Source organism: Prunus avium, chromosome 4, assembly GCF_965620075.1.
Source record: "Prunus avium chromosome 4, drPruAviu1.hap1.1, whole genome shotgun sequence".
Lineage (NCBI taxonomy): Eukaryota > Viridiplantae > Streptophyta > Magnoliopsida > Rosales > Rosaceae > Prunus > Prunus avium.
This window is the reverse complement of record NC_142287.1, coordinates 29,660,022-29,685,469: the sequence shown is the minus strand read 5'-3', so window position 1 is coordinate 29,685,469 and position 25,448 is coordinate 29,660,022. Positions and strand designations below refer to the sequence as shown.

Sequence of the window (25,448 nt, the reverse complement as noted above, 5' to 3'; positions counted from 1 at the left end):
GCAGATGGAAATGATAAGCTGTGATTTATGTCAGCATGGTGTTGTGCTTTATCGGTGCTTTTGGGGTGTTTGTGGCACATTACTTGTAAAGGAGTCATGTAGGTATGCCTATTTCGATTCTTTGATGACATCAAAAATAAGGTTGCATTGGCAATTCAACTGAAGTTGGCTCGTTTGCAAAGAAAATATTGATTGGAAAAAGAAAAAGAAAAATTACTGTTGCAGTTCATATGATTAATCATGATGCAGCATTTGATGCAGAAAATTTTAAAAAATAATTTGAATAGAAGCTCGAATCGGTTGATAAGTTAATACAACCCTAACTACTCGTTTTGGCCCACTTCATAATATCATTTTATATTGATTACTAATATATATATATATTATAAAGAGTGATACTATTTTATTGATAAGAGGAACATAAACAAGTACAAAGCCACTATGATGCCAAAGATAGGTAAATCTTCTTTAGTAACCAAACACAACAAGTTGAATTGATTTAGATAAAATCATGCACAACCCATAAAGTGATTAAAATCCTTGATTCAGCAACCAAAAGCACGCCTACCCAAACCTACAATACAAATCCGCCACGCAATGACAAAACCATATTGAAATCCGAGAGCTAATAAGAAATAAAGTCTCCTACATTGGGTAGCTTCAACAACTTTATTACGTGGGGACTTTTGATACCAATTTAATATTTTATTTAATTAATTCCTCTTTTGTGTTTTTTTATATTCATATTGAACAAATATTGTGTTTTTTTTATACGTATGAAGATAAACAAATACATATTCCTTCGCGTGGGGGACTTTTGGTTATATTATTTGATTAAAACTCTTCTTTTGTATTTCTCCTTTTTTTTTTAAATTCAGATTGCACATTAAACAAAAACAAAAACAAAAACAGAGAAATATAATTATCTTTTGGTAATAATATTTTATTTAAACTCTTCTTTTAGTAATAAATGAAATATTGCTATTTTTTTTCCTTAGTTGGACAATTTTTTTTATTACTGTTAATTCTTGACTTGGTTGAAAGCACATTATTTAAATATTACCATTGGTATTATTGAACAAAATTATTTTTAAAAAAAAGATATGGTATTGATTATTCCCAATGACATTAATTAATTATTATTGTTTGATTTAAAAGAAAAAGAAATGTCAAATTCTGCATTAATTAAATTGTTAAAAAGTTTAATTTGAAAAGAGTGTCGGCCACTCCTTACACATTTTTTATTGATTACCAACAGTCTTTCCATTTACAATTAGCTATGATTGACTTGAGTCCTGGACCTGGTCATTAGATATTTATGCGTATTAGTCAATCTAGTACACATGGTTGAAGATACGAAATAATCTTATCTTTACGCCATGATTTCAATTATTCAATTATTCTGCACTCTCCTTTACCTCCTATAAATTCAATTATTCTGCTCAGAAGCCAACTCCGCACAAAAGCAAAGAAAACTTACCATAATGGCTAGCTTTACAAATTTCTTATTCCGTCCTACATATCACCTCAGCATTGCTCATTATTTCCTCATCTTCTTTTTGGCCTCCTCATATCCACACACTAGTAAACTCCATTTTGGTGATGCACTTTCAAGTTCGAAACCATGCATCGATGAGGAGAGACGTGCTCTCCTCGCCTTCAAACAAGATCTCATTGATCCTTCTGGGAGGCTTTCTTCTTGGGTTGGTCAAGCTTGCTGTCAATGGAAAGGCATTTCATGGAAAAAGATCACAGGTCATGTTGAAAAGATTGATCTCCAAAATACGTACACATACACACTTTCTGTTTTCGATGGAGAGTGGGATGAGATGGAGAACTCTTCTTTGGGTGGTAAGATAAATCCTTCTTTGCTTAGCTTGAAACATTTGAGTTACCTAGATCTAAGCAGGAATGATTTTCAAGGGATTCCCATTCCCACATTCTTTGGTCAGCTCAAAAGTTTGAGGTATCTCAATATCTCACATGCTTCATTTGGAGGAGAGATTCCAGCTCATCTTGGTAACCTATCAAACTTGAACTATCTTGACCTAAGTGAAGAGTCTGGCTACTCTTTACTTGAATTACCTTCCAACAACTTGAAATGGCTTTCCAATCTCCCTTCCCTAAAATACCTCAGTCTTGAAGGAGTGGACCTCATCAACACAGGGGTAAGTTTGGTAATTGCTTTTAACAAGTTTCCTTCCCTACTAGAGTTGCACCTACCCACATGTCATATTAAAAGCCTTCCAATCTCACTAGGAAATGTTGACTTCACATCACTTTTGTTCCTTGACATGTCATATAATGATTTGAAGTTTCCACTTCCTGAATGGTTTTTTTATCTTACTAGCCTCAGAAAACTTGATCTAAGCGGTAATTTTTTGGGTGGTCCAGTTCCCAGTGAATTTCAAAGCCTCAAATCACTAGAAGCTCTTGATTTGTCTTTTAATGATCTTGAAGGTCAAATTCCCAAAAGTTTTGGGAACTTTTGCAATCTAAAGACATTGAATCTTGCAAATAACCAATTTGAAGGGGGGATTCAAGAGCTTTTGGGTGGTTTATCAAGTTGTCCCAATAGTGAATTAGAGTCATTAGATTTGTCTTCTAATAAGCTGAAAAGCCAATTGCCTACCTCAGTAGGGATGCTACACAACTTGAAGTATCTTAACCTCTACAATAATGATATGAGTGGGTCCATTCCTAAAAGTTTGGGGCAACTCTCCGAGCTTGTTCACCTAGATCTATCTTTTAACCCATGGGAAGGGTTTTTAACAGAAGCCCATTTCACAAATCTCACAAGATTGAAATATTTTTCTATAGGCAAAGACACCCCATACCCTACTCTACCTATTCCTCTCATTTTCAATGTGTCTTATGAGTGGGTTCCTCCTTTCAAGCTGCACAAAATTAACATTGGGAACTGTAAAGTAGGTCCTGCCTTTGGAGCATGGCTTCAATCTCAAACTGAACTTGTCTTTGTCAAACTTTCTACCGCTGGAATCTCAGATTCTATACCCGAGGATTGGTTCATGAAATTATCTTCCCAAGTTGAGTATTTGGATTTGTCTGCCAACCAAATCCATGGAAAGCTTCCCTTGCAATTGAAATTCCCAAATGCACTACTTTTGGATTTGAGTCATAACCAATTTGATGGACCAATTCCACTTTGGTCTGGTGACAATGTGGTTGAGTTTAAGCTTGAAACTAATTCATTTTCTGGCACCATTCCATTGAATTTTGACCAAAAGTTTCCAAAATTGGAATTCCTTTATCTTGCTGAAAATCATTTGCATGGCACCATTCCACCTTCCATTTGCAACATGAAACACTTGTATACTCTTTCTCTGAGAAACAACAATCTATCAGGAGAATTTCCAAAAGCATGGAGCCTGTTGCCTGATATAATGGTTGTAGATGTTGCATACAATAGTCTCTCAGGCAATCTTCCCAGTTCAATGGGTGCCTCAGGTACTCTTTTCATGTTGAAGATGAACAACAACAATTTCGAGGGTGAAATTCCGTTTTCCTTGCAAACCTGCACTTCTTTGAGGAACATTGATCTTGGGGATAATAGATTCACTGGTCAAATACCTCCATGGATAGGATCAACTGCTTTCTCGGTGTCAACCCTAAGGCTGAGATCCAATTTTTTAAGTGGACATATCCCACAACAGCTGTGCAATCTTGGCTACCTTCACATCCTAGACCTTGCTCACAACAACTTTTCCGGGACAATCCCCAAGTGTTTGAACAATCTCACTGGTCTCAGAATCTTTAATGACAGTTTTTATAATATATATCTAGAGTATGACCAACAAACAACAGTGATGAGAGGAAGAGAACTCCAATTGAACACTTCTCTAGCGTACGTAAAAAGCATTGATCTTTCATCAAATAGGTTTGAAGGTGAAATCCCTCAAGAAATATGCAGCCTCGTTCTATTGCGCAACTTGAACTTGTCGATGAATCAGTTCAGTGGAAACATCCCATCAAAGATCGGAAACTTGTCGCAGCTCGATACTCTTGATCTCTCACTCAACCACCTGTCAGGACAGATTCCTCAAAGTCTTTCATCCTTGACCTTCTTGTCTAACTTGAACTTGTCCTATAACAACTTGAGTGGTGAAATTCCTTTGGGAAACCAACTCCAAGCACTCCCTGATTCATCCATTTATGAGGGCAACCCATTCCTTTGTGGACTTCCTCTTTCAACCAAGTGCTCCGAAGATGGCAATTCTACTCCCAAGGATCCAAAAGACAATGACAATGAAGATGGAAATGAGAAGTTCTGGTTCTATGTAAGTATGGCACTCGGTTTTATCGTAGGCTTTTGGGGTGTTTTTGGCACATTAATTGTGAAGAAGTCATGGAGGTACGCTTATTTTCGATGGTTTGATGACATCAAAGATAAGGCAACACTATGTGTGCGTCACTTGGTTTGCCAAGAGTGAATTTCAAAGGGGATTGTATGCAAGTCATCCCAGCTATTACATACCTTTTTTATTTTGGTAGTATTATTGATGATATAAAAACCCTGGTTACAAACTAGAATGGGTTTAGTTTTTTTGTTTGCTAGGTGTCAAGTCAATGAGATAGCGCACCGTGTTGCGCAGAGTGCACTGTCTTATGATTTTAAAGTAGAGTGGTTTGAGGAACCACAAGATATTATTCAAGATTGTCTTCTTTTTTATGTTTGTAATAGGGGTAAGGTTTAAAACCCCCGTTTTTATTTTAATGATTAATAAAATTTCCCTCGTACCGTCGAGGTTCTCTAAAAAAAAAGAAAAAGCAACACTAGAAATTGCAGTGAAAGCCGCTCCTTTGCAAAGAAAACTTTGATTAAAACAAGAAAGTAGAAGAAGTTCTTTTTAAATCAAAATGCTTGAGTATTTATGAAGTTCATATCCCGTGTGATATGTTTTTCCCCTTCAGTTAGAACACCACAATATTCGACCAAAAAAAGAATACCAAAATATTCGTTCTTTGACTTATGAATTTTAAAATTAAATTGTGCACCCAAACAAATGATTAATCTATATATATAAAGCAAAAGGCAGAGAATGGTGAAACATTCAAAATACCAGAAAATGCCCTTGGTTAATACAAACATTAAGAATTGAAATTATTAATTAAATGAGGATAATATGGTAAATTCACACTTTTCATATTTAAAAAATTAAAATTAAAAGAAAATTCATATAATGGATCCTATTTTTATGGAACACAACTACCCATTCTCTTTTTTAATTCTAAAATAAATTTAAATTTTTTTTAAAAAAGCCTCTCGCAAGCGCGGAAGCGCATGCGGAGAGGCTAGTGTCGTATTAAACTTACTAACCATTTTCCACATGTATATAGTTGGATTTATTTATATATAGTTGACCCCTAGTCAAAACCATCATGCATCCACAGATTAGTCTCCCCAAACCATCAGTACATGTAAAGAAGTCTAAGAATTAGAAAAGAAAACAAAACAAAATCAAATTTAAAAGAAGTCTAAGAATTAGGAGAAAAAAAAAAACCATCAGTACATGTAATAACAACATGAAACATTTAAATGGTTCATCTCCTATCAAACAATGCTTCACCATACTTTGGAACAATTGCAGTACCATACTGTATTAAAGCATGCCTTCCGTGCCCTATGACACCCAAGTCAAAACCATCATGCATCCACAGATTAGTCTCCGAGACAGTGGAGACCAATGTTTACCCAAACCCTTTTGAGGGCCCACCCCCATTGTGGTCCAGTAGTGCTTCAATCCTTATCTCTTGATTTACTTTCCGGGTCAATACCCTTTGATTTGATATCATTATTTTTGTCCTCAAAGTGGAAAAGTTGCACCTTTCTGAGAATCCAAGTGTTTGAATAATATGGCTACATTGGTCTATGGTGATTCCACTACATTTGTTCTATGACTATCATGTAATTTGCAATGTACTTGCTGGCTATTAAATAAATCACTGAAGATGCCAACTTTGCCTTCTTTTTTTTATTCTCTCTTTTAGATTTTTGCATAAATTTTCCACCAAGAACACAAGTTGTCACATGTGAAGAATGCAGTGTGTTTGGTGATCACGCGAAGGGCACATAGTCAACAATTTTGTTAAAATAAAGAGGAAAACGCAGAGGAAAGAGACCAACTTGAACTCCCTCTTTTTCCTTGGTGAATCTTCCTCACAGGATTTGGTTAGTTTTGTTTATGCCTACTTGCCAATCTAGCCAACTCGTAAAATGGGTTGAATACTTGGAATCTGGATGGCAATGATTTAGATATTCATTTTACACTTTCATAACCTCCTATAAGTTTAGTTTTCTGCTCAGTTGCCATCTGCACCACAGCAAAGAAAATTTTGTATGAAAATGTATAGCTTTGCAAACTCGTTCAGCTCTAACTTTCACCTCAACATTGCCCACTATTTCCTTCTTTTCTTGTTGGCCTCTTTATTTCCACACACTAGTAAACTCTGTTTTGGTGATGCACTTCCAAGTGTGACACCATGCATCGACGAAGAGAGACGTGCACTTCTCGCCTTTAAACAAGATCTTACTGATCCTTCTGGGAGGCTTTCTTCTTGGGCAGGTCAACATTGCTGTCAATGGAAAGGAATTTCATGCAACAACAAAACAGGTCATGTTGAAATGATGAATCTGCGGAACACGTATACGTATACGCTCTCTGTTTTTGATGCAGAGTGGGATGAGATGGAGCACTCTTCTTTGGGGGGTAAGATAAATCCTTCTTTGCTTAGCCTGAAACATTTGATTTACCTAGACCTAAGCCGGAATGATTTTCACGGGATTCCCATTCCCAAATTCTTTGGTCAGCTTAAAAGTTTGAGGTATCTCAATCTCTCCTATGCTTCATTTGTAGGAGAGATTCCACCTCAGCTTGGAAACCTCTCAAACTTAAACTATCTTGACCTCAGTGAAGAGTCTGACTACTCTTTACTTGAACTTCCTTCCAACAACTTGAATTGGCTTTCCAATCTCTCTTCCCTAAAATACCTCAATCTTGAAGGACTGGACCTCAACAAAACAGGGGAAAGTTGGCTACATGCTGTTAACATGCTTCCTTCCCTACTAGAGCTACACTTACCAGCATGCCAGATTGAAAGCCTTCCACTCTCCCTAGGAAATATTAGCCTCAAATCACTTTTGATCCTTGACATGTCATATAATGATTTGAAGTTTCCATTTCCTGAATGGTTTTTGAATCTAGCTAACCTCAGAAAACTTGATCTAAGGGGGAATTCTTTCAGTGGTGCCTTTCCCCTTGAACTTGGAAGGCTCAAATCATTGGAACATCTTGATTTATCTTTCAATGCACTTGAAGGTCAAATTCCGGAACTGGCTGGAAATTTTTGTAACCTAAAGATCTTGAATCTTGCTAACAATAAATTTGATGGGGAGATTCAAGACCTTTTGGGTGGTTTAACAAGTTGTCTTAACACAAATTTAGAGTCATTAGATTTGTCTTCTAATATGTTGCAAAGAGAATTGCCTGCCTCCTTGGGGATGCTACACAATTTGCAGTATTTTTGTCTCTACAACAATCAAATGAATGGGTCCATTCCTGAAAGCTTGGGGCAACTCTCTCAGCTAACTCACCTAGATTTATCTTTAAACTCATGGGGAGGGTTTTTAACTGAAGCCCATTTCACAAATCTCACAAGATTGAAATACTTTGCATTAGGCAAAGTCACCCCATACCCTATTCTACCTATTCCTCTCATTTTCAATGTGTCTTATAAGTGGGTTCCTCCTTTCATGCTTCACACAATCAACATTGGAAACTGTCAAGTAGGTCCTACCTTTGGAGCATGGCTTCAGTCTCAAACCGAACTAGCCTTTGTCAAACTTCATGGTGCTGGAATCTCAGGTGCCATACCAGAGGACTGGTTCTCTAAAATATCTTCCAAAGTCTATTATTTGGATTTGTCTCACAACCAAATCACTGGAAACCTTCCATTGCAATTGAAATTTCCAAATGCTCTGATTTTGGATTTGAGTCATAATCAAATTCATGGCCCCTTCCCACTTTGGTCCAGTGACAATGTGATCCGTCTTGAGCTTGAAACCAATTCATTTTTTGGGCCTATTCCAATGAATTTGGACCAACGATTTCCACAATTGGTGGCACTGTATCTTTCTGACAACCATTTGAATGGTACTATTCCACTCTCTATTTGCAACCTCAAAAACTTGTTAGTCCTTTCTCTGAGAAGCAATGAGCTGTCAGGAAACTTTCCTCAAGCATGGAGTCTGTTGCAGGAAATATGGGTTATAGATGTTGCATACAACAATCTCTCAGGCAAGCTTCCGAATTCAATCGGTGTCCCGGGGTCACTTTTTATGTTGAAGATCAACAACAATAATTTGAGTGGTGAAATTCCACTTTCCTTGCAAAATTGCACTTCTTTGAGGCACATTGATCTTGGAAATAATAGATTCACTGGCACCATACCTTCATGGATAGGATCAAATGTGCCCCTGGTGTCGATCTTACGACTGCGATCGAATTTCTTTACTGGACATATCCCCCAACAGCTGTGCAATCTTGGCTACCTTCATATCCTAGACCTTGCTCACAACAACATTTCAGGAACCATCCCCAAGTGTTTGAATCATCTGAGTGCTTTAACACATGGCAATTTAAGCGCCTATGACTTATATTCATATTATGACCAACAAACATCAGTGGTGAAAGTAACAGAACTCGAATATCAGGCGCAGACCTTGATGTTGGTTAAAAGCATTGATCTTTCATCGAATAGCCTTGAAGGTGAAATCCCTGAAGAAATATGCAGCCTCCTCCTGTTGCACAGCTTGAACTTGTCGAAGAACCAACTAAGTGGAAACATTCCCTCAAACATTGGAAGCTTGCAGTGGCTCGAAGTTCTTGATCTCTCACGCAACCGCCTTTCAGGATGGATTCCTCAAAGTCTTTCATCTTCCACCTTCTTGTCTCACCTGAACTTGTCCTATAACAACTTGACTGGTAGAATTCCGTTGGGAAACCAACTCCAAACCCTCACGGATCCATCCATTTATGTGGGTAACCCATCATTGTGTGGGGTTCCTCTGTCAACTAAGTGTTCCGAAGATGATCACACTCCTACAAAAGACAATGATCATGAAGATACAAATGACAAGTTGTGGTTCTACATTAGCATGGCACTCGGCTTTATCGTAGGATTTTGGGGTGTTTGTGGCACCTTACTTGTGAAGAAGTCATGGAGGTATGCTTATTTTCGATGGTTTGATGACATCAAGGATAAGGTGATGCTAGCAATTGCATTGAAAATGGCTCGTACTCAAAGGAAACTTTGATTAGAATTGAAATATGGACCCAAGTGCTTGAATTCACAACACTTGAGCAAGTATGAAATTCATGTACCATATGAAGTTTTCCCCTGTATGCACTTGTTTTGAATCTTGATTACTTAGAATACGGAACCCACCGTTCATTTCAAGTACTATTTCTTTTTTCTATAAGGCTTTCATTTGTAGTGGATTTGGTATATATAGCATTTGGCCCAACCCAACTGACCACTTTCTCCGAAATGGAATTACAATTGGCGTAGAGTTACAGTTAACATGAAGATAGACTAGCTCAGAGCTGTGCTCTAATTAGTCAACAATTGCATTTTGACACCATCTGCCTGATTTGACTAGAAAACTTGAAAAATAGGTTGACGACCTGGAAACGGTGATAGACTCTAGTTCTTCACCTATGAACAATGCATCCAACGAGGTCCAGTGATTTGGAACAACTGTATTCTAATGAGTATCAATACTCAAACGTTGCTAATGAGGATCTCGAGCCTCAGTATTTATGAAGTGTGAATTTTCGTGCATTTCGCAAAATTTGGAGCATTCATCTAGACCTTTCTTTCACGTATACAAAAATAACTCATCCAAAGCATAAAAGGTGCATGCATATATACCAAATCGTGATTTACAAACATAAATCAATCCTTGAAGCTCTTGTCAGCGGCAATTTCGTCTTAAGGATCTAATTGGGATGTTTGTTTTTTTTGGGTCAAGATTGATTGCTGCTTTAAAATTTTTATTGATTTATTTTGAGAAACAAATTATTAATTCAGTATTTCGATCAAATTATTTATTAATAGTCAATTGATACAAATAAAAAACAATCGTCATGCTAATCAGTCAAGAAAACTCCATCTCCCTTATTGGACTTCGCAAAGTAGGTTGAGGATCTGGAATCTGGCCGGCCACCGTTGACTTTGGGTTTGATTTTTACACGCTCCTAGACTTGTACAAATGTATGAGCTCATTTACTGTGTGCTCATCTGCATCAAATTGAGAAACCTTGATTCGTATAATGGATATCCAAAGCCTCAAAATTTCTTACTACCACTACTACAAAAAACACTTTGCGCGACGAAATAATTTTGTTGCGCAAAGTACAATTTCGTCGCGCAAACTTTGTGCGACGAAATTTTGGTCGCGCAAGTTCTGTCGCGCAAAGATCGTAAAGAAAGGTTTTGCGCGACGAAATTTTTTTTTTGTCTCGCAAAGATACTTTGCGCGACGAACGATAACAACTTTGCGCGACGAATTATAACTACTTTGCGCAACGAATACTATCAACTTTGCGCGACGAATATTAATTACTTTGCGCGACGAATAATATTATTTTGCGTGACGAAAGTTAATGTCGCTCAAATCTTTGCGCGACGAAATATTCAATTTTTTTAAAATTTTGTTTTTTTTTAATTTTTAATTAAAATAAACTAGTTTAATAGTTTGCTCGACGAAATATTTTGTCACCCAAGGTTTTTGACATTTTTTTTTATTATTTCTCTTATATCAATTTCATTATATTAATTTTTCAAATTTTTACTTTTAAAATTTAATTTAATTGTATGATTTTATTTTTTTTAATTACTTTAATTTAAATTGAAATATTCAAAATAAAATTACATATGAAAAATAGTGGTCAAATTATCCAATATATATAATATTCAAAATGTACACATAAATTAACAAAGTACAATAATAAAATCTACAAGCCTATTGTGGTGATAGTGGCGGAGGATATGTTTCGATAGCGTCCAAATCCTCAACTTTAGCCGTCAAAGTCTCGACGATTCCCTACAAAAAAAAAACAAATATTGTCAAATAACAACAAAATAACAAAAAATTGGAATAAACTCAAAACTAACTCCAAAAACACATATTAATGAAAAAAAAATTAAAGTTTGGAGAGAATATACCTTTTGGCAAGATTTTGAGTGAGTGAGAATGAGAGGGAGAAGTGAGTGTGAGAGAATAGAGAAGATAGTGAGAGAGAGATGAAAGAGTGAGTGAGAGTGAGAGATGATGAAAAGAGAGAGATAAGAGAGTGAGTGAGAGTGATAGATAGTGAAGAGAGAGATGAGAGATTAAGTGAGAGGAGTGAGTGTGAGAGAAAGGGTAGGATTTGGGGAGAAGGAAAGAGAGAGGAGAGGTAAGAGTAGAAGACATTGAGAAAATGGTGGAGGTGTTATTTTGGTTTTAAAAACCGTATCACTTTGCGCGACGAAACAATATATTGGTCGCGCAAAGTCTCGAAATTTTTTTTAAAAAAAAATTCCAATTTTTGGTGCGCGCCCAAATTTTTAGGGTTTTGCGCGACGAAATTTTGGTCGCTCAAAGTTTTGCGCGACCACAATATTCCCGCTTCCCATTTTTGGTACCCGCCCAAATTTTTCGGGTATACTTTGCGCGACGAACCATATATTGGTCCCGCAAAGTCGTAATTTTTTTTTAAAAAATTCCCATTTTTGGTACCCGCCAAATTTTTAGAGTATACTTTGCGCGACGAACTACTATATATTGGTCGCGCAAAGTTGGAAAAAAAAAAAAAAAAAAATTTAAAAATTCGCATTTTTGGTACCCGCCCAAATTTTTCGGGTATACTTTGCGCGACGAACGACTATATATTGGTCCGGCAAAACTTTGCGCGACGAACTTTATATTGGTCCCGCAAAACTTTGCGCGACGAACGACTATGTATTTGTCCCACAGAACTTTGCGCGATGAACTATATATTCGTCCCGCAAAGTCGTAATTTTTTTTTTTTTTAAATTCCCATTTTTGGTACCCGCCCAAATTTTTAGAGTATACTTTGCACGACGAATTATTATATTGGTCGCGCAAAGTCTTAAAAAAATTTAAAGCTACTAATAAATATATATATATACTATTCAATTTCTTAAGTGTTATACGTACAAAATAAACAATTTTAAAGCTACTCAACGATCCAACCGTCAAACTTGTTTGTTTATACTTCGAGATCATATACGCCAAAATTCAGAAAAAATAAACATTAAGAGATCAAGTAATGGGACAAAACATTTCGACGGTTATAAAAGAAAAATCAAGATTTAACGGTTATTTCAACTCTAATTTTGATGATTTTTTACAGCTACACTCCTTGACCCTATATGAATACAATGACTGCATTCGATCATCAATTGAAAATATTTACACTAGTGGATACCACAAAATCTTATGTTATATTTAATGAAAGTATAAATAAACTCTTAATTGTTAGTGAATATATTGTTTTGATGGCATACACATTCTACGAAACTAGTTTCAACGATCCAACCATCAAACTTGTTTGTTTACACATCGAGATCATATACGCCAAAAATCAGGAAAAAAAAAATTCAGAGATCAAGTAATGGGACAAAACATTTTGACGGTTATAAACGAAAAATCAAGATTTAACGGTTATTTCAACTCTGATTTTGATGATTTTTTACAGCTACACTCCTTGACCCTATATGAATACAATGACTGCATTCGATCATCAATTTAAAATATTTACACTAGTGGATACCACAAAATCTTATGTTATATTTAATAAAAGTATAAATAAACTCTTAATTGTTAGTGAATATATTGTTTTGATGGCATATGCATTCTACGAAACTAGTTTCAATGATCCAACCGTCAAACTTGTTTGTTTACACTTCGAGATCATATATGCCAAAAATCGGAAAAAATAAACATTCAGAGATTAAGTAATATGACAAAACTTTTCGACGGTTATAAATGAAAAATCACGATTTAACGGTTATTTCAACTCTGATTTTGATGATTTTTTACAGCTACACTCCTTGACCCTATATGAATACAATGACTCCATTTGATCGTCAATTTAAAATATTTACACTAGTGGATACCACAAAATCTTATGTTATATTTAATGAAAGTATAAATAAACTCTTAATTGTTAGTGAATATATTGTTTTGATGGCATATGTATTATATGAAACTAGTTTCAACGATCCAACCGTCAAACTTGTTTGTTTATACTTCGAGATCGTATACCCTAAAAATAGGAAAAAATAAACATTCAGAGATCACGTAATGGGACAAAACTTTTCGACGGTTATAAACGAAAAGTCACGATTTAACGGTTATTTCAATTTCAATTTTGATGATTTTTTACAGCTACACTCCTTGACCCTATATGAATACAATGAACCAATTCGATCGTCAATTTAAAATATATATTTTCTAACAAAATCCCAATCCGAACTACAATAATATATTTTTCTAACAAAATAATTTTTTTTTATATTTATTTTTGTAAAGACTTTGCGAGACGAAGATCATTATTTCGTCGCGCAAAGTCATCCAAATTTTTTTTAAAAATAATTTTTTATTTTATTTATTTTTGTAAAGACTTTGCGAGACGAAGATCATTATTTCGTCGCGCAAAGTCATCCAAATTTTTTTTTTAAATAATTTTTTATTTTATTTATTTTTGTAAAGACTTTGCGAGACGAAGATTATTATTTCGTCGCGCAAAGTCATCCAAAAATTTTTAAAAATAATTTTTTATTTTATTTATTTTTGTAAAGACTTTGCGAGACGAACCACACTTCGTCGCGCAAGACTTTGTGCACCGAATTTTGGTGTTTCGTCACGCAAAGTTACTTTTAGCGACGATTCTTTGTCGTCGCGCAAAGATTTGTCGCACAAAGTGATTTTGTGCGATGATTTTAATTTTCGTCGCGCAAAGTCACTTTGAGCGACGAATTGTGTTTCGTCGCGCAAAGTTTGGTCGCGCAAGGGGTTTTTTTTACTAGTGTACTTCCTTCTTTTGTTGTGTGTATTGGGTGATATTATTGGACGTGCAAGCACGGGTGGGAAACAAATATGCATTGAGGAAGAAAGGCAATCTTTTTTTTACAATCCTAATGTATGAACTCATACGCAAATATTTTCGGCCAAAAATAAATTGCCACAAACATATATGCAATGCGTCATTACCTTTTTTATACAAGAAATTAAAACATGACGATAAGATGAGACATATGATATATGTATAGATAGAAGTTGAGTATATTAGTGGTGCAAGCTTATAGATGGAATATATTGACCTTTAAGATATATGTACTAGCTACAAACCATGAATAACAACCCATTCCAAACAAAACAAGACAAAAATAAAAATACCACACAAATAACTTATCCGCTCGCAACATGTATATTTTTCAAATTACCCATCGTCAAAGATTTATTGGATCCAAGATTTCCACATTTAAAAGAGTATATAGCCCGATGCATATAAGCCGTTGTCCAAAGAAGGAGCCACTGGATGAATGAGAGCAGACTTTGGCCACAACGGTCAAAATTGATAGCTTTTGTGTTCTTAATTAAACTGGCACTTTATATACGGAAATTGGACTAGACTACAGTTTAGTCAAGAAAATGCAGTTGAACTCCATGTACCTGATTGGACTTGCAAGTTGCAACCTTGCGAAATGGTTGAAGGACGAACGGTGACAAGGAAATAAAAACCATACAAGGACCCAATTTCTTCAGCGTATGAAAAATGCATTAAAAATTAGATGCATAAACGTATTCTAATGAGTTGCTCGTAAATATAGGTCGACCTCCTACCCCCAATGCATATTCTAATGAGCATCAATGTACGTATATTCTTTCAAAAATGTATAAGCGTATATTAATGATGCATTTATTGAAAAATGCTTTAATATTTGGATACAAGTCTAGTGATTTTGTGACTTCTAAGAATTGAAATTGTTTGCAAGGGGTTTATAACTCAAGTGGTTAAGCTGCAAACAACTACAACTCTAGGCCTAGCCAAGCTGCAAACATCAGCAACAGAGTTTTGTTCACGAAACACATGAGTGAGAGAACGAAACCAATCCTGCTGCATTGTGGCTTTATCCTTTCATTTAATACTTATCTATTCTTGTTATTATTTCATGTATCTGCTGTCATTATATGCTTTCATTATTATTTTTATTTTTAATTCTTTTCCTTTTTTATCGTCACTTGATACTACAATATTATTGAATTTTTTACAGTTGAAAATTTATTCTGATCTTTTTTATGTTCTTTTAATCAACCAACGTGGGGATGGATGATTTTTTTTGTTTAATTGTATTCATGTTACATTTTATAATTAATTTGTAAGTATTTTAACTTGATTAATGAATTACTCTTAATAGTAAAATATAAAAATACATTTATTTAAGAAATTATTAAATAAATCAACACTGATGTAATAAAATAGTATTTTAATTTGACATATCAGATGGGGTGTAAAACTATGCAGGATGTCAAATTGCCACATCAACCATTAAATTTATATTTAATATTTAATATTTGACATCTCCCTCAAAGATGCTTTAAAGAGATAAGATAATGGCCATTGAAGATCTATATATATAAAGCAAAAGGCAGAGAACATTCAAAATACCATAAAATGCCCTTAGTTAATGCAAACATTAAGAATTGAAATTATTAATTAAATAAGGATAATATGGTAAATTCACACTTTTTCATATTTAAAAAAATTAAAATTAAAAGAAAAATCATATAATAGATCTTATTTTTATGCAACACAACTACCCATTATTTTTTTTAATTCTAGAATAAATTTTAAATTTTTTTAAAAAAAGCCTCTCGTAAGCACGGAAGTGCGTGTAGAGAGCCTAGTAAAAAGAAAAGGTAGAGGGAAACATTAGAAAATAGAGAAGTTTCAAATTTCCAAGTAGTGCACCGAACATGGATGCTATCAATTAAAGCACTATTTTATTAAAAAAAAAATTAATTGTGTCAAGATAAACAAAACACCCAGAAATGAATCCAGTGCCAAGTGGCACACCCATGGCATCACCTATCAAAGCCTTGCTGCACGCCAAAAAGGAATACAGAATCCACACCAAATGTCAACGCGTGAAACATGAGATGTAAAATGCATTTCACTCCATCTGGCCGACGATCTGGACCTGGAATCTTTACACACTCCTAGCCTTCTATAAATGTATGAATTCACTTACTGTGTGCTCATCAAACTTGAGAAAACTTTATTCCAATGATGGATATCTATCGCCTCAATATTTCTCACTATTTCCTCCTTTTGTTCTGCTTATCTGGTAATATCGGACTTGCAAGCACTAATGTGAAGTCAATATGCATTGAGGAAGAAAGGCAAGCACTTGTGAGCTTTAAACAAGATTTGAAGGATCCGTCTGGTAGGCTTTCTTCTTGGGTAGGTCATGACTGCTGCCAATGGGAAGGGATTTCATGCAACAACCGCACCGGTCATGTCACCAAGATGGATCTCCGCAGTTCATATCCATATCCTCGAGAGCCGGATGAGGAGTGGGGCTCTTCTTTGGGGGGTAAGATAAATCCTTCTTTGCTTAGCTTGGAACACTTATATTACCTGGATTTAAGTTTGAATAATTTTCAAGGAATCCCCATTCCTAAGTTTTTTGGGGAACTTAAAAGTCTTAGGTATCTCAATATCTCATTTGCATGGTTTGGGGGAGAGATTCCCCCTTCTCTTGGTAACTTGTCAAACTTGAACTATCTTGACCTCTCTTCCTCTTATTATGTTTCTAAAAACTTGAATTGGCTCTCTCATCTCTCTTCCCTAAAATACCTCAATCTCAATAGAGTGAATCTTAGCAGCACTAGAGGAGATACAAATTGGATGCATGATGTTAACATGCTTCCTTCCTTACTAGAGTTACACTTATCTAGTTGCGGAATAGAAAGTATTCCACTTTCACTAGGGAGGATTAACTTCACCTCACTTTTGGTCCTTGATATGTCACAAAATGATTTCAACACTTCTTCATTTCCCAACTGGCTTTTCAATCTTACTAGCCTCAGAAAACTTGATCTACAGTGGAATTCCTTCAATAGTCCTCTTCCAGGAGAACTTGCAAACCTCAAATTTCTAGAATACCTCGATTTATCTAATTCAGGCGTCCAAGGTCAAATTGCCAGAGTCAGTGGAAACTTGTGCAAGCTAAAGGTGTTACGTCTTGAGGGGAACGATTTTCACGATGAGGGGATGGAAGAGTTTTGGAGCGCTTTGACAAATTGTCCAAATAATACAATATTGGAGTTAGATTTGTCTGGTTGTGGACTAAAAAGTGAATTGGCGGCCGGGTTAGGAATGTTAACAAATTTGCAATTTCTTTACCTTAGCAGCAACAAGTTGTGGGGATCAATTCCAGAATCTATTGGAAGCTTATTGTCCTTGAAATACCTGGGCCTCTCTGATAATCATATGAACGGGTCTATTCCAGAAGGTCTGGGAAAACTCTCTGAGCTAGAAGTACTAGATCTGGGTGAGAATTCATGGGAAGGCATTCTAACGGAAGCCCATTTCATAAATCTCACAAGATTAAAAGCTATTTCCATATTCAGCTATGATCCCATTTCCCTCATTTTCAACATCACTTATGATTGGGTTCCTCCTTTTAAGCTCCGTTCGATTGACATTAGAAATTGCAAAGTTGGACCTGCTTTTGGGGTATGGCTTCAATCTCAGACTGAACTACAAATTGTCACCCTGAGTAGCACTGGAATATCAGATTCTATACCAGAGGAATGGTTTTTGAAGCTATCTTCCCAACTCACATTCCTGACTTTATCTTACAACCAAATCCGAGGAAGGCTTCCATCAATTGAATTGAGATTTCCGTATTTACATTCTATAAGTTTGGATCATAATAAATTTGAGGGACCACTCCCACTTTGGTCCACTAATGCCACCATCCTTGATCTCGAAAACAATTTATTTTCGGGACCAATCCCCTCGAATATTGACAAGTTGATGCCCCACTTGCAAGAACTATATCTTTCAGAGAATCATTTAAATGGTACTATTCCACCTTGTATTTGCGACATGCATGACTTTGCAGTTCTTTCCGTCAGGAGCAATCATTTTTCTGGAGAATTCCTAAATGCATGTAGTCCGAAGTGTTGGAAATTTGACTCACATTAAGGTTGCAAGTGATGGAGGCAGCGACCGGTCGCAAGGTTTGGGCGACCGGTCGTTTTGAAGCAGGTTCAATGTCTGAATCGAAAATGACGAGCGACCGGTCGCCAGCTATTTGCGACCGGTCGCCCTAGCACAGATTCAATGTGTTTCGACTCTGCCCAAAAGCGACCGGTCGCCAGTTCCTGGCGACCGGTCGCCCAAATCGTGCTGTGACGTTTTCTTACGTGTTTTCAACTGTGTTTTCGAGGGCTATCGCTTTCCACAAGATTTCAGAGGCTTAGTGGGTCACTTCTGAGGTAAAAGAGGGTTGACTACCTGCTGGATAGTTGGGAGAGCACTCATTGCCAATTGTTTGTCTTGCTTTGAAAGATTCACTCTCCATTTTCTGGTGTAGTGGAAGGTGGCTGAAGTGGGAGTTGTTTACTTGCATGATCTGATCTTTAGTCTAAGTGGGAGACTAAAGGAAGGAACGTGGATGACAAGATGGTGCCTTATCTTGTGTCCATTGGCTTGTGTAGGTAATGGGATGAAGTAAGATAACACAAGGGAGAAAACAAGTTGAATAAGAGGAAGTGGCTGAAGCAGAAACAAAGTGTGGTTAATCTCAAGGTGGTCAAGTAGCTGGGTGCTATTGTGTTCAAAGGAGGTTAACTCACCAAGGGAGAACGTGAGGGAGAGCAATCAGTTCAAGTTAGGAGCTGAGTTGGGGTCTTGAGAGTCTAGACACCAAAAGGGGGAAACACCAAGGGTTGTGAGAGTGTTCACAAGTGCATCAAAGTGTTGAGCAAGGGGTGTGAGAGAAACGAGAGCTTGGAGAGAGAATAGAGTTCTAAGGGGGTTTTTCTGTGTAAAACCAAAGTTGTAACTTATTCTTTCATGAAGTGAATTTCTCAAGGGGATCACCAAGAGGATGTAGGCAATTGCTGAACCTCTATAAATTCTTGTGTCACTTTATGCTTGGTTGTTGTCTCAAGAGTGTGTGTGTGATTCATCCATCATTGTGTGTGTCACAAAGTCCATCAACAACAAGATCATTAGGGGAGTGAGTGAAAGTGTTTGTCCATTTTTCACAACAAGTGGTATCAGAGCTGTGTTGGAGCAGCAATTGCTAGTGTGTTGAAGATGGCAAGTGACAAGGAAGCTGAAGGTGGAAGTAGCTCTATGCATCAGAGGCTACCACAATCTGTCAGCATGAAGGTGGAGTTGAAGCCTTTCACAGGGAAGGAGAACTTCACACTTTGGCAAAGGAGGATGAAGTCAGCCCTTACACAACAAAATCTCAGTGTTGTCTTGGAAGGCAAAGAGAAGAAGCCGGTTACCATGACAGATGCGGAGTGGGGTGTGCTAGATGAGTTGGCTAGAGGAGCCATCGAGAACTTCATCTCCGATGAGGTGCTCATCAACGTGATGAAGGACACAGCGCAACAAACATGGGAGAAGCTCGAAGAGATGTTTGCAGGGAAGTCGCTGACCAACAAGCTCTTCCTCAAGGAGGAACTCCTAAATCTTCGGATGGCGGAGGAAGGAAATCTAATGGAGCATTTGAGCAGCTTCAATAGATGTGTTGCTGACTTGCAAAGAATGGATGTGTTGTATAATACGGAGGATAAGGCACTCATGTTACTAACATCCTTGCCTCTGTCTTATAAGCATTTCCGAACTACACTTATGTTCGGGAAGAGTACTTTGAATTTTGAGGAGGTGGTGCAAGATGTGATGTCGCATCACAGGATGTCTCAACGTTCGGAGGAGAACTCTCAAGATGCTGGTTTGTTCGCAAGGAGTCGTTCAAGCAAGCAAGAAGGCAAGGGCAGCAAAAGGAATACTAAGTCCAAGGACAATGAAGGGTGCTTCGAGTGTGGATCTATGGATCATTGGAGACGAGATTGTCCGGTATGGAAGGAGAAGCTGAACAAGATGAAGAAAGCTGGAAGTTCAGCCCACGTGTGTGATGAGGACACATGTGATGAACTCTTGACGGTTACGGATGAAAGTAACGGGGAAGTCATGGCAAGTTCTTCGTGTAAGAATTCTTCTTCAAGTTGGATTTTAGATTCCGGGTGCTCATATCATGTGTGTGCAAATAAGTTGATGTTTGACACATATGAGGATAAGGATGCATGCAAGATTATGTTGGGAGACAAAACTACATGTGAAGTTTTGGGCATAGGGACTGTGAAGATCAAGTTGCAAGGTGGTGAAGTTTGGACTCTTAGTGAGGTAAGGTTTGTACCTGCACTAAGAACGAATCTAGTCTCTCTTGGTTCTTTGGATAGAGAAGGTTGTTCTTACAAGGCCAAAGGAGGGAAGCTCATGGTCACACAAGGTTCTGTGGTGGTTATGAGAGGGGAGATTCAACCAAACAACACATACAAGCTTTTGAGTGGTGCAGAGATTTGTACCAAGGAAAAGCAAGCAACAAGTCTTAATGTCAAGGAGCCGGTCCAACATAATGTAGCTGCAAGTGTGCTCAAGAGAAGTTGGGCAAGGAAGGTTAGTCAAGGTTGTATGACTAACGGTTCATCATCAAAGGTGCTTGATTTCAAAGCTGCAGAAAGTGAAGTCAAGATAAGAAATGATGGGGAGGATGTTGTTGAAGAGAAGCTTCTTGCCAAGGTGGTCATGGAAGGGACTCCATTTGAGGTGGAGCTTGACACAAGGGCTGAAGAAGGAGGGCAACAACAACAAACTCACAAAGGGGTTCTACTTGAGGTGGAGTCATCATCAATTGCAAGGTCCGGGCCCAAGGAATCCATCAAACCTTCCCTAGGTTTTGGATGGATGGACCAAGAAGATCCAACCACATTTCGGAGTGCTATAGGGAGCATGAAGCGGGAAAGTTGGAGAAGTGCATTGATGAAAAGAAATGTGTTCTTAAATCCAAGAGCAAGAGGTGCTAAATGGGGATTTAGTGAACAAAGGTTTGGTATGTGGTTTGCATATCAAGGGAAGTCCAAGATTCAAGGTTCCAAGGAGGCAAGGAGCAATGAATTTGGCAAGGGGGAACTCTTTTCTGCACAAGAGGTCCATGTTACTCAAGTTTAGGCTTGGGTGGAGCACCTTCCACCAAAGGTGCATTGAGGCAAGAGGTGTATTGCCATGGTGGAGCTCTTGGAAATTACTAGAACGGTTTCTAAGAGGTTGAAGAGGTTCTAGAAGTCAACAATGGTTCACGGGGTGATTAATGGTTCGCCAAGGTGGAGATTGTTGGAAATTTGACTCACATTAAGGTTGCAAGTGATGGAGGCAGCGACCGGTCGCAAGGTTTGGGCGACCGGTCGTTTTGAAGCAGGTTCAATGTCTGAATCGAAAATGACGAGCGACCGGTCGCCAGCTATTTGCGACCGGTCGCCCTAGCACAGATTCAATGTGTTTCGACTCTGCCCAAAAGCGACCGGTCGCCAGTTCCTGGCGACCGGTCGCCCAAATCGTGCTGTGACGTTTTCTTACGTGTTTTCAACTGTGTTTTCGAGGGCTATCGCTTTCCACAAGATTTCAGAGGCTTAGTGGGTCACTTCTGAGGTAAAAGAGGGTTGACTACCTGCTGGATAGTTGGGAGAGCACTCATTGCCAATTGTTTGTCTTGCTTTGAAAGATTCACTCTCCATTTTCTGGTGTAGTGGAAGGTGGCTGAAGTGGGAGTTGTTTACTTGCATGATCTGATCTTTAGTCTAAGTGGGAGACTAAAGGAAGGAACGTGGATGACAAGATGGTGCCTTATCTTGTGTCCATTGGCTTGTGTAGGTAATGGGATGAAGTAAGATAACACAAGGGAGAAAACAAGTTGAATAAGAGGAAGTGGCTGAAGCAGAAACAAAGTGTGGTTAATCTCAAGGTGGTCAAGTAGCTGGGTGCTATTGTGTTCAAAGGAGGTTAACTCACCAAGGGAGAACGTGAGGGAGAGCAATCAGTTCAAGTTAGGAGCTGAGTTGGGGTCTTGAGAGTCTAGACACCAAAAGGGGGAAACACCAAGGGTTGTGAGAGTGTTCACAAGTGCATCAAAGTGTTGAGCAAGGGGTGTGAGAGAAACGAGAGCTTGGAGAGAGAATAGAGTTCTAAGGGGGTTTTTCTGTGTAAAACCAAAGTTGTAACTTATTCTTTCATGAAGTGAATTTCTCAAGGGGATCACCAAGAGGATGTAGGCAATTGCTGAACCTCTATAAATTCTTGTGTCACTTTATGCTTGGTTGTTGTCTCAAGAGTGTGTGTGTGATTCATCCATCATTGTGTGTGTCACAAAGTCCATCAACAACAAGATCATTAGGGGAGTGAGTGAAAGTGTTTGTCCATTTTTCACAACACGAAGAGCATCATAAGCATTGTAGATGTTGCCTACAACAATCTCTCTGGTAATATGCCCAGTTCATTGGGGGAGTTAAGTAATCTTCAAATATTAACGTTGAACAACAACAATTTTGGCGGTAAGATTCCCAATTCATTGCAAAATTGCCCTATTTTGAAGAGTATTGATCTCGGAGGCAACAAGTTATCCGGGAACATACCTCCTTGGATAGGAGGATCAAATGGATCCATGTTGTACATGCTACAATTGCGAAACAACTTCTTCAGTGGACATATTCCTCAACAATTATGCAATCTTGGCTACCTTCGCATCCTCGACCTTAGCCACAACAACTTTTCAGGAACTATTCCCAATTGTTTGAATAATTTGACTTCTCTTCTGCTTAATGTTTCCGTTACTCCCCCTCGTTTCTATACTCAGCAAGCCACGTTGACATTAAAAGGACAACAACTTGTATATAACACGACTCTACTGCTGGTAAAGAGCATTGATCTTTCATCAAATAATTTACAAGGTGAAATTCCTCAAGAGATAAGTAGCCTCATTCTATTGGGTACTCTAAACTTGTCGAGGAATCAATTCACCGGTAAGATCCCCACCAAGATTGGAAATATGTATTGGCTTGAAACTCTTGATTTCTCACACAACCATATTTCAGGACAGATTCCTCAAACCCTTTCATCTTTAACATTTTTGTCCCACTTGAATTTGTCTTATAACAACTTGGTGGGACGAATTCCTTGGGGCAACCAACTTCAAACACTCACAGATTCATCCATTTATGTCGGCAATCCATCACTCTGTGGGTTTCCTCTTTCAACTAAGTGCCCTGGAGATGACACTTTTACTACTACAGATGCAAAACATATCAATGATGATGGAAATGATGAGTTGTGGTTCTATGTGAGCATGGTACTTGGCTTTGTCGTAGGATTTTGGAGTGTTTGCGGCACATTAATTGTGAAGAAATCATGGAGGTATGCTTATTTTCGATTATTTGATGACATCAAAGATAAGGCAACTGTAGCAATTGCGGCTCTTTAATCGGGAAGAAATCAAAACTTTATTTTACCGTTGTCTATGTAGTATTGTCTAATGTAAATTTTGGCATAGCAAAGGTGGCTCATTTGCAAAGGATCGTGATGTGTATATTGTAATAGGTATGATTAGTTTTTTTTTTTTACTTTTTTGGTTATGTGGTAGTTGCACGATATTAAATAAGTTTTGATAAAATAAAATAAAATAAATTTATAAGTGGACTTCCATCTTTTCTTAATTGCTCCTACTAGACATTAGTGATTTTATTTATCAATTATTATATACTAGTAAAAGGGAACTTTTTTTTTTTTAATCAATAGTAAAAAGCCAATGGGATCTAGCGCATTGAAAAATGGCTTTGACTGGCAGACTATTCGCCATAACATCTTAGTTGTGTACGTGTGTGAGAGAAATCCCCTCCCCTATCGTTTAGACTATTACTTGTACTAAAAAAGAAATTATACGCTTGTACTAAAAAAGAAATTATACTAGACGATGGTAAGAAGGCTGCAATTGTCTCCTTAACATTCTTCTACTAAACATTCTTAATATTCTTCTTCTAAAAGGATTTTTTTAACCCAAAAAAAAAGAAAGAGTTATTCAAGAAAAACAAAATACAAGAGCATCTCCAGCAGAGTTGCTATACTCTGATCCTTTGCTATTTTGGCTAGAATAAAGGCTATACTCTGAACGAGGGCTCACCCCTCTTATTTTATAATCAACTCCTTCAGACAATCATGCATTTGGGGAACTAATAATCATTTTTTTCGTACAATAAATTGAAATCCAACAAAATTAAGATAACCAATGAAACAAAAAGGAATAATTATTCATAACACTTAAACAGTAGCCATATAATTAAATACATAGAAGCGTGGCCCAACTAACCACTTTCTCCGAAATCGAATTAAAATTTGAGCAGCCAAAACGTAGACTACGTACAGTTTAGTCAAGAAACTGCATTAACTACCTGTGCATGCATGATTGGACCTGCAAACTTGCAAAATGGGTTGAGCATACCTGGACCTGGAATCATGATTATCTATCGTCAGTCCCTACCCTACCCTTTCTATCAAAGAAACATGTATTCTTTATTTGTGTTATTTATCTTTTCAAGGGTTTGGCCAACAGGCATAATTAAGGCAGGCAAAAACCAATTCTTTTTTAGAGTTTATCGGCCAAGGTAGGTCTCTCACGTTCTTTGCAAAATGGGTTTGATTTTTATGAGCTAGCTCCTTTGGCTAGCCTTGTATAAAATAAAAATAGTGACGTTTTCTACATATGTGTGTTTTGACACAATAATAGTTGTCTTTGCAAAATCTCTTGTACCTAAATCAAATACAACCACTTCAACTTGCACTTGCAGCAGACAAATCCCCCAGGCAAAGCAATTGTTTTGACGACAGTCTTTCTTGGTGTCCAGTAGGAGCACGTCCTGTTTCCTATCTGGCTACCACACCTTTATTAGTTTGAATTAGTCCTGGATTCCTTTAGGCTCTACAATCCAAATACATTAGAAAAATAACTCATTCAGCAAGGACCAGACATAAGCATTGATGAGAATGATAGTGATGAGGTGACACTAGCAATTGCGTTGAAGGTGGGTCGTTTCCAAAGGAAATTTTGTTGTGATGTTTAGTAGTGTATTATGATTTGAACAGAAGTAAAAATAGTGATGACATATTCCAGGAGCAATGTTATGGAGGCGTCTCATCTCTAAAAGAGAGAATGTGGTTGCTTTAGCAATTTTTCTACCAGAAGTTTTTATTTATTTTATGTATTTAAGATTTTTTAAGTTGAGT

At 37.3% G+C, this 25,448-nt stretch overlaps 3 protein-coding genes across 3 annotated transcripts; all 3 read left to right on the top strand.

The window, feature by feature from the left end:
• Positions 1 to 1,449: 1,449 nt before the first annotated feature.
• Positions 1,450 to 4,768, top strand: LOC148295196 (receptor-like protein EIX2). Its single transcript, XM_088251884.1, has one exon. The coding sequence runs from the start codon at positions 1,485 to 1,487 to the stop codon at positions 4,449 to 4,451; it is 2,967 nt and encodes a 988-aa protein (XP_088108010.1). The 5' UTR covers positions 1,450 to 1,484; the 3' UTR covers positions 4,452 to 4,768.
• A 1,180-nt stretch (positions 4,769 to 5,948) lies between these two features.
• Positions 5,949 to 9,568, top strand: LOC110760722 (receptor-like protein EIX1). The gene has a single exon (XM_088251883.1). The coding sequence runs from the start codon at positions 6,359 to 6,361 to the stop codon at positions 9,332 to 9,334; it is 2,976 nt and encodes a 991-aa protein (XP_088108009.1). The 5' UTR covers positions 5,949 to 6,358; the 3' UTR covers positions 9,335 to 9,568.
• A 6,771-nt stretch (positions 9,569 to 16,339) lies between these two features.
• On the top strand, positions 16,340 to 23,812 carry LOC110760720 (receptor-like protein EIX2). Its single transcript, XM_088252620.1, has 3 exons — positions 16,340 to 18,273; positions 20,476 to 20,491; positions 22,614 to 23,812. Exons 1-3 carry the CDS (start codon positions 16,380 to 16,382, stop codon positions 23,650 to 23,652), a joined length of 2,949 nt encoding a protein of 982 aa, XP_088108746.1. The 5' UTR covers positions 16,340 to 16,379; the 3' UTR covers positions 23,653 to 23,812.
• Positions 23,813 to 25,448: the final 1,636 nt, after the last annotated feature.

Bases quoted from the DNA above. Each gene is read 5' to 3' on its own strand.
- LOC148295196 (XM_088251884.1), top strand. From the start codon at position 1,485: ATGGCTAGCTTTACAAATTTCTTATTCCGTCCTACATATCACCTCAGC.
- LOC110760722 (XM_088251883.1), top strand. From the start codon at position 6,359: ATGAAAATGTATAGCTTTGCAAACTCGTTCAGCTCTAACTTTCACCTC.
- LOC110760720 (XM_088252620.1), top strand. From the start codon at position 16,380: ATGATGGATATCTATCGCCTCAATATTTCTCACTATTTCCTCCTTTTG.